This window comes from Puma concolor, chromosome B1 (genome assembly GCF_028749965.1).
Source record: "Puma concolor isolate L17-30 chromosome B1, mPumCon1.1.hap2, whole genome shotgun sequence".
Lineage (NCBI taxonomy): Eukaryota > Metazoa > Chordata > Mammalia > Carnivora > Felidae > Puma > Puma concolor.
In genome coordinates, this window is record NC_141670.1 from 104,312,553 (window position 1) to 104,322,176 (window position 9,624).

Genomic DNA, 9,624 nt, shown 5'->3' on the forward strand with positions numbered 1-9,624 from the left:
ATGTGTTGCCATTTGAAACCTTTCTTTCTCCATACCAACACAGCTCTGCAGCTAACTGTGGCTTCTCTGTAGCAGAGAAGAGGGCTGATCATGGGCCAGGCCATAGAAAGAAATTCCCTACTCAGAAATCTACCTGTTTTTGATTTCTGTTGCTCCTCTTCTAGCTTCCAAAGCTAATGCTATTTTAAAGTTCAAGCCAGGTCATAAAAATTGGCAAAAACTCTGGAATCACTCTTGTCAAAAAACAAAAACAAGAACAAAAACATCTCATGTGCCATTATTTAATTTCAGTGGTGATTCTTCTTATTTTTTCTTTCATTTAATTGGAAAGCTCCTTTTGATTTGTAAGTCCAACCCAATTTCTCAGAGTTCCTTTTTTTTAAATATTATTTATTTATTTTGAGAGAGAGAGAGAGAGAGAGAGAGAGAGAGAAAATCCCAAGCAGGATCTGCACTGTCATTGCAGAGCCTGATGCAAGGACTCAGACTCACAAACCGTGAGATCATGACCTGAGCCAAAACCAAGAGTTGTATGCTTAACCAATTAAGACACCCGGGTGCCCCTAGGATTCCTTTTTTCAAATGTTTATGTATTTATTTTGAGAGAGAGAGAGAGAGAGAAAGGGAGAGCATGTGCACACAAGTTGGGGAGGGGCAGCAGAAAGAGAGGGAGAAAGAGAATCCCAAGTTTTCAGCGCAGAGCCCAATGAGGGGCTTGATCCCACGAACCATGAGATTGTGGCCTGAGCCGAAATCAAGAGTCAGACACTCAACCAGCTGAGTCACCCAGGTGCTCCCAGGTGCTCAAAATCCTTAAAAGTAGCTTTGTGGTATTATTAAATATGAGTTTAGAAATCTTTTTATTATACAGATTTTTTAAATAATAGTACTCATTGTCTTACTATATGGCTAATATGTTTATCTTTCACTATTCAGGAATATACTGCTAGCCAATATACCCTATTTTTTGGGCTATAAATACCAACAATCAAACAATGGAAGGAGAAATGAGTGGAAAATCAGGTTCTGTTTCTGATAAATTATAAACAGAAAGTATTTTTTTAATGTTTATTTATTTTTGAGAGGGAGAGAGACAGACAGAGCATGAGCGGGGGAAGGGCAGAGAGAGAGGGAGACACAGAATCAGAAGCAGGCTGCAGGCTCCAGGCTCCGAGCTGTCAGCACAGAGCCTGATGCGGGCCTCAAACTCACAAACTGTGAGATCATGACCTGAGCCGAAGTCGGACACTCAACCCGACTGAGCCACCCAGGCACCCCAGAAAGTATTTTTAAAACTCATATAAATTCTATTCATATAATAACTATGTAAGTAATTTACTTGTATTTAAATGAAAATGATCCTTTCAGAAATATGGTATTTAAATTAATACTAATTTGTATGTGTGCTTTGTACATTGCCCTAGTTCTCAGTTTTTTATTAATTTCCTGTGACTCCTGACAAATTTACTTTTTTACCGCAATATATATAGCACATTATATTTTGATCCTTATAATTATTCCTCTTAAGATCATCTAACCTGAAATAGCGGCTCTGATGTCTATGCATGAAGTGTTTGTAGAGCAGTAGCCTTGTGATTTCTCAAAGGTACAGTGGGTAATGAGTGATTAAATTGCTCTGACACCACTAGATCCTCCTTTAACATTCCCAGGGCCTGAGGCAAGAATACATGGAGAGCTGCATACTTCATGTTAAATATTTAAGTGTCATGAATCAAGCGTAGAAGCTATTATAGTCTATCCTCCTACTGATAAATATACCTGGAATGGCAGAGTGAAATTTAAAATGCTCATATTCCAACCAGTTCTGTTCCAGGAAACAGTGGCACAGGAACACCTGAGCCATGGCCCATCCCCTTCTCTTCCCACCTTTCCAGTGGGAGGGGTCTTGAGTGTGAATTTGAGTACAGCCCATTTGCACATCCCAGCTTCATCCATATACCCCTCATTATGCTACAACATCACCCCTTGACTTCAGGCTTGGGAAAGAGGACCACATGAGGCCTAGAAGCAGAAATAGGGTCGGTTGGGCAGGAAATTTGGGGATCTGCCTGTGGGTACCAACAGCTTGTTCTAGAAGAAAGCAGACTCAGGTGGGGGAGAGAGATGGCTAGAGGAGGACCACAGCAGGGCCCTCTATAAGTGTAGACCTAATGAAGGACTCCCTGGCCAAGGATTAGTCTATTGAACAGTCTTTGAGTAAACTAATTTCCATCTTTGCTCTCAGTTACTGTCTCTGGTTATTTTAGAATGCTTTGGCGACGCATTGAAAATTAAGTCTTCTGGGGTGCCTGGGTGGCTCAGTCAGTTGAACACCCGACTCTTGATTTCAGGTCATGATTCCAGGGTCACGGGATTGAGCCCTGCATCAGGCTCTGTGCTGAGTGTGGAGCCTGCTTAAGATTCTCTCTCCCTCCTTCTGCCCCTCTCTCCAACTTGCACATGCACACTATCTCTCTCTAAAAAAAAAAAAAAAAAGAATGCACACACACAAAAAGAAAATTCTTTTTTCAAAAACTAATGATTTAAATAAAGGTTTTCAAGACATTTAAGACTTGCTTGGCTTTCTCTCTTCATAGCACTAGATTTTAATATAGCATTTTAATATATTGAAGTACACAGAGGTTAAGGGGTTACAGTTTCTGTTTAGAAACATGATTTTACGGGGGTGCCTGGGTGGCTCAGTCGGTTAAGCGTCCGACTTTGGCTCAGGTCATGATCTCGCAGTTTGTGAGTTCAAGCCCCTCATCAGGCTCTGTGCCGACAGCTTGGAGCCTGGAGCCTGCTTCATATTCTGTGTCTCCTTCTCTCTCTGCCCCTCCCCTGCTCATGCTCTGTCTCTCTCTGTCTCTCAAAAATAAATAAATGTTAAAAAAAATTTTTTTAAATGTGATTTTACAGAGAGCATTTTAATTTCATTTCATCTGTTATCAGAATGGGATGCAAAATGACTTCCATGTTTCTAGAACAATTATGACATAGTTGAGTTAGTATAACTTTGAAAACTTGTTTTGTTTCTTCCTTGTGAAATGTCAAAAAGGCTATGTTTTCTAACTATTTTGCCTGCCAGTCACTTCTGTACCTTCCAAATTTTTCATATGGTGCAGAGTTGAACTTTGCCTAATGAGCTAGAGCTCAATTCTTACATATTTGGAAAGACATGAAATGTAGGCATGTGAGATTGTGTTGTGAGAAAACATAATTATTTCTTTACAATACAGAAGATCAAAGTCCAACTATTATAATTGGCCTTTACTAACGTCTAATAATAACTCATTAACTGAACACTTACTGAATTCGTCTCCTAGGGCTACCATAACCAAGGAGCAAGAACTAGGTGGCTTAAAAATGGCAGAAATTTATACTCTCACACTCTGGAGGCTAGAAGTCTGAAATCCCAGTGTTGGGGTCATGCCCCCTCCAGATCCTCTAGGGCAGGCTCTTTTCTTGCCTTTTCCTGCTTCTAGTAGCCCCAGAATGTACTTGGCTCGTGGTAGCAGAACACCAATCTCTGCCTTGCTCTTCACATGGCTGTCTTCCCTCTTATCTGTCTGTGTCCAAATTTTCATCTTCTTGTAAGGACTCCAGTCCTGTTGGATTAGGCTAAGCCAGTATAATGTCATATTAACCTGATTCTGTATGAAAAATCCAGTTTCCAAAAAAGGTGACATTCACAGGTACCAGGAGTTAAGACTTACACATATCTTTTGGGGGGACACAACTCAACCCATATCACTAATCCTGTGTCTGGCACAGGATTGCTCAAAACCTTATAGCAACCCTATGAAATGAGTACCACCGTTGCTCCTGTTTTATAATTGTGGAAACTGAGGACCAGAGACGTAATGTCACTTGTCCAAATCCACATAGCTGGTTATTGCCTACAACATAGACAAGCCCGAGCAGTCTAGCTCCAAAGCCCACATTGTAACCACTGAGCAATATGGACAACCCCTGGCTATACATTAAAATATAGTAGTGTTGTCGTTTTCGTATATTTTATTTAAATAAATTCATTTTTTAAATATTTATTTATTTATTGAGAAATAGAGCAGACATGCATGCACAGGCAAGCAGAGTAGAGTCAGAGAAAGAGGGAGAGAGAGAGAATCCCAGGCAGGCTTCGTGCTATCATCAGGGAGCCCAGCACAGCACTTGAACTCATGAACCTGAGATCAAGACCTAAGCTTAACCGACTGAGCTACCCAGGCACCCCTATTTAAATAAATTCTAAGGCCCTGTGCTGAAAGCTAGAATCTTTCTCATTTTGTGTCTTTTTATAACTGTCTTTGTATCTAACCATTACTGGTAATTTTACATTGGTAAGACGGCTGGATTAGTTGGACTTTTTTTAGTACCTGGTGATATGAGGAGATACAGGAACCAGTGTAAACAGTAAAAGCTACTTAAGAGATGTAAGAAACAGAAGAAAGTTAGAGGCTACATTGGGTGGTTTTCACTACAGATGGGTAAAATATTAAGAATATTTTTCTGTTATAAAATACATTACTTACTTGGGGTACCTGGGTGGTTCAGTCAGTTAAGTGTCTGACTTCAGCTCAGGTCGTGATCTCATGGCTGGTGAGTTCAAGCCCCACATCGGGCTCTGTGCTGACAGCTCAGAGCCTGGAGCCTGCTTCAGATTCTGTGTCTCCCTCTCTCTCTGCCCCTCCCCCACCCATGCTCTCTCTCTCTCTCTCTCTCTCTCTCTCTCTCTCTCTCTCTCTCCCTCCCTCTCTCAAAAACGAATAAATGTGAAAAAAAATTTTAAATATATTACTTTCATAATTATCTTACCAGGAGTTAATAAAGAGTATTAGTCAAATAGAGACAGATAGTTTTATGCCTATTTCATTTCTGGAGTTTCAGAGAAGAATTGCAGGAGAAATTATAAGGTGTCCTCACCTTATAATGCTATAAAGTTCAGCTTATTGGTAAACTAAGTGATTGCTAAGGGAATATTAAATAAAGTGTAAATGTATATTTATATGTACAGGAACATATGAAAATGCAGGTGGTAAATATATTCCTATGCAGACACTGATTTATAAGCAAAGACTAAACATTCTAGTTAACATTATATATAGATATAGGTAGGTAGATAGAACCTAGATGAGAAAAATGCACACAATAAGGCTAGACTAGTCACAATTCCACTAGGTATTGCAATATGCCTCCTAAATGGAAGATAAAATTCTGTAGGGAAGTGAGGTTTATATTTCATATTGCGTCTCAACTGGGAAGAATGTTTACTTCCCTAGGTTTCCTTACTGTTGATGCGTAAGCACCCACATTCTAAGAGGTGAGTGGGCATGATCCTCCTCTTTCTTGATTGATATCTTTGCCTTCTCTGTCCCCTTCTCTCCCCAGATTCCTTAGTTCCCCTCCAACCTGAGGGGACAGGGGAGTGTGGGGGAGAGGTCCCAGGCCCAAGATTCCATCTGCTCTCCTTCCTGGATCCCAGAGGGGGACAGGGGAAGAGGGTGGCATCCCTAACCCTCAGCAGTGAGGAAGAACAGGGCTCCTAGGGCCTGAGCTCTGACCACTACCCACCATCTCCCTTCCTCCCTGCTCCCAAGACTGGCCCACTTCTGCATGGGGCAGTGGGTTACAGCTCAGTTCGCACTGAGAATGTAAGAGCTACAAAATTTCTATTAAATTAAGTTTTGTGTCTTCAAAAGAGAGAGAAAGAGAGAAAGAGAAAGCAAAGTCCCCTCAATCCTTTTAACCTTTCTGCTGCACTGGTGCACCCTCTCCTCTCAGGGGACTTCAGATTCAGCTAATCCTTGATGTAGAGTCAGACATGGCCTCTGCCACCAAGATCTCTGGGTTCTATTCAGATCACTTCAGCATCATGCTATTTAACATGCACTCTTGTGAACATAAAAGCATGGAGTGTAACACATACCATTAATAGATAATAAGCCACACATTAGTGAGTAGAATACTTTACCAACCAATAAGGCAAAGCAGACTGTGTCTAGCACTGTGAGAACCCATGATTCCCTTGTGGCATTTCTCTTGCCCTGCCATCAGAACTGTGGAGCCAAGTCTGATGACAGATGTCTCTTCCACATTCACTATATGGGGACACTCTGCCTTCTCTTCAAGGACCTGAAGACCTGTTTTTGCTTTTGTTCAGATTTCCATTCTGCCATGGATCATCTCGTGGGTCACAACCTCTCTCCATCTAAAACATGGAGATAATGACCCTTGCCTCTGTACCTATTTCACAAGAGTGCTGTAAAAACTACAGAAGAATTAATTTTTCTTAATGTTTAAGATATCATTAATGTATTAAATCTAAACTTAAGATTGTTTTAGACCTGTGGACTATGCTTCTGGGTCCAAATTTATGTTCTTAACATATTGGATACCTTTTTAATGTAATGGCCGCCATGCTTAGAAGAATATTTTTTAAACCTGGAAAGGAAACTGTTAGTGAGTCCATTTAAACGTTTGTTTATTTGAAATACCAAATGCAGGCCAGCAAAAATAAAACATTCAATATATTCAAAATTGTTATCATGAATAGGAAAACACCTTATTTCTTGAAATTTATATAATTGTATATATTTTATTTATTTTTTTATATTTTAAAAGTTACATATATTTTTTCTGTTGCCATGAGGAGATCTTTGATTTTGTCTTCCCTATAGTGCTTTCCTGTAGTCCTACTGAAATATGCCGTGTTTTTCATATTGGTCTTCATGGGCCATTAACACATCTTAAGAACTGTGATCTTTTCTATTGCTTTGACAATAACATACCCTTTACCACACTTAAAGTAGTTTAGGTGACAGCTGTTATTCTGTGGGCTACGTACTGAACCCCATAGTATCATATATGACTTACTTTCACAAGCAAATGCCTGAGCCACCAAAATGCCAGCAAGGATACGAAGTAGTACCGACTATTCCTCTTCAGGCGTGAGTAGAACGGGGCCACAGCTGATTTCACAAAGTGGTAAGCATATGTCAGTGCTTAAAATAATAGCCCTCCATTTCCCACCCCTTGATTTCTCAGTGTAAACTGATGGGAACTCATGAATAAAATCTCTCTCTCTTTTTTTTTTTTTTTTTCCTGCCAGCCTCAATGTTTATGTTAGCGTTAAGCCAGAAGAAAAGAAATGAATTTTCAGTTTTTAATCTGAAACATTTTCCTGCTGTTTTTCATAGGCTTCTCCTCAGAAAAGAAAGTCAATCAGTAGAAGCACACACACGTGCAGAGCGTACGGGCGGAGGGAGAGCTTGGCCGAGGGCCCTCATTTCTCTTTTTCCCGTGGCTTGCGTCTGCACAACTGCGTACCATCTACTCCATTATTTGTGCCCGGCAGTGTCTCCCTGTGGCATGGATAGAGGAAAAGACTTGTGACGGCTAAGATCCTGATCAAGTCTGAGAAGCCAGTGTGACACAACCAAACACAACTTCCAGTTTCCTCGGCATGAGATTGAGCAGACAGATTATGCGCCATTCTTTGAAACTCTCTTCAGCATATCGCTGTCAGATTTTACAGAGGTGATTTCCCAATTTCAGCGACTCCACTTTTGGTGCAGTGGTGTTATATGTTGATTGAAATATGTATTCCCTGGGGGAAAAGCATCTGCAGGGGTAAATTTGTAACAATGCTCCCGTTAGTTGTATAGGGGCTTGGTTCTTTACCCTGTTTGATTAGATACTGTGTTCATCCTTGTTGGCCTCAGTGAACTTGTCAATAGGACTGAAGAGGTGTATATACTTCCTGAAACTCAATGAATGGTTCAATCTGAATAACATATAAACTTGAAACTGTTCTTTAAACAGATCATTCCTTTAAGATGATGGGAAATTGTGAGCCTACTTCATTTCTAGGTGGACTAGATTATGAAAGAAAACCCTACTGTGATGATGATGGTATTGGCTGTGTTCATATACACGTCCAGTAGTAGTTCGGGGATACGTGGATTTGTAGTTAAATCTGTTTTTTCTTCCTGTGGATTTGAGTAATTATTGATGAAAAACATGTCTGACTTCTCGAACCTATTAAAATGGAAAATGAATGTATCCGAATTGTGTGGCAATTAAATTGTACAGTGGCATGACAGATGTCTAAAGACTAAGCAGATTTAAAAGTATTCCGTTCATCCATTTAATAAGGGTTTTGCTACGACCAACCGGAGATCCTCTTTGTGAGATGTATAACAGGAGCGTGAGATCCACAGGTATCTGTGATCCTAGACGTACCTAAAGAAAACCGGAAGCATCTGCTGAACCTGAAGTCACATAAAACAATCCAAGATACTGCCGGAACTATCTAGCTCCGACTTCCCGAAGTTATACTACTTAATTCCAGCTCAGATGCTTTTCTTTTTCAGTTTCTGAATATACTTGAAACTTCGTGTAATGGAGAAGTGAAAGAGCTTTAGAAAGTTAACTACTTTCAGCCTGAGTCCAGCTACTCAAACCACAATTCCTGAGAAAGAACTATCCTTCTCTTACGTTAATTCTCTGAAGCTTTGTTTTTGTTTTCGCTGCTCCTTATTAAAGAGACAAACCATTCTTGAGCAATACTTCAGCATAAGTGAATCAGGAAAACAATGGAGTTTATAAGTCAGTTTCATGGAAACACATTTTTTTTTTTTTAAATTTCTGTTTCCTCGGATTAGTGGAAAAGTCATTGCAGTAACAACTTTGAGTGATGGATTAAGTTTACCAACTGAGATGTGCCTGTCAGAATAAGAACGGAACACACATACAAGAAGTACCCTTTGATGGACTCATTCTAAGTCAATCCAACAGCAATAAAACAAGACTTAACCATCCCATTACTATCACTGAAGTCTTCCTATTATTAATTAGCAAATTGGCAAACATTGGCAAGATGGCACCAATGCTAATGTAATGGGAAAAACTCCAATTTAAGTGAGACCTAATTTAATTTGAATTCCCAGTGGGTGACTGCAAATGTGAGAAGGGGACCCCTTGCTCTGAATACACCTGCGCTTCCAAGAAGACAGATGTCTACAGCCTTGGCCATGGCCCGAGAGCCAGCCAGTCCCTCCTGGGTCCTTCTCCCCAAATCGTTTGTTTGGGGACTTCTGTCTCAGCCCATAATAAAGGTCATCCTCAGCTGTGGCATTTGCTTCATTATCACAGCACAATTTGTGGAAATTGTGTGAGGAATAGCTGAGGGGAAGAAGTCCTACCACACAGTCTCTTTTATCTAGGAAATGTACAACTAGGGCACATTTTAAGTTTTTGATGATCGTGGAGAATTTGATCTTGAAGGTATCACATTCACTTTGTCCTGATTGTGATGTGAAGTCAAAAGAAAACCTTCCTTGGGGTCTGGTTAGGTCTGGGAGTTAGGCCAGCCTCTGTTGCTACTAGCATAGAGTTTTACCTCATTTTCTTTTCAACAAAAAGGACATTTCAGACTAACTTGCTAATATTATTAATTATGGACAGAGTTCCACATGATTTCTTTAGTTTATTTACTGAGCTCCATCACCCAGCAAGAGAGGTATAATTACTGCCTTGTTACAGATGATTAATCTAGGGCACAGAGAGATTCAGTCATTTCTGCAAAGTCTCAAGGCAAGGAAATGGCCAAGCCAGGATTCAAAA

At 40.2% G+C, this 9,624-nt stretch overlaps 1 protein-coding gene across 2 annotated transcripts in view; it reads left to right on the forward strand.

Moving 5' to 3' along the window:
- Positions 1-8,061, forward strand: part of TNIP3 (TNFAIP3 interacting protein 3) — a 56,065-nt gene extending 48,004 nt beyond the window's left edge. For both annotated transcript variants that reach the window (XM_086704302.1, XM_025921309.2), the window contains exon 12: positions 7,197-8,061. In XM_086704302.1, coding sequence (XP_086560428.1) covers positions 7,197-7,228 — 32 coding nt within the window. In that variant the 3' untranslated portion in view covers positions 7,229-8,061. The remainder of the gene's footprint in view (positions 1-7,196) is intronic.
- The last annotated feature ends 1,563 nt before the right edge of the window (positions 8,062-9,624 follow it).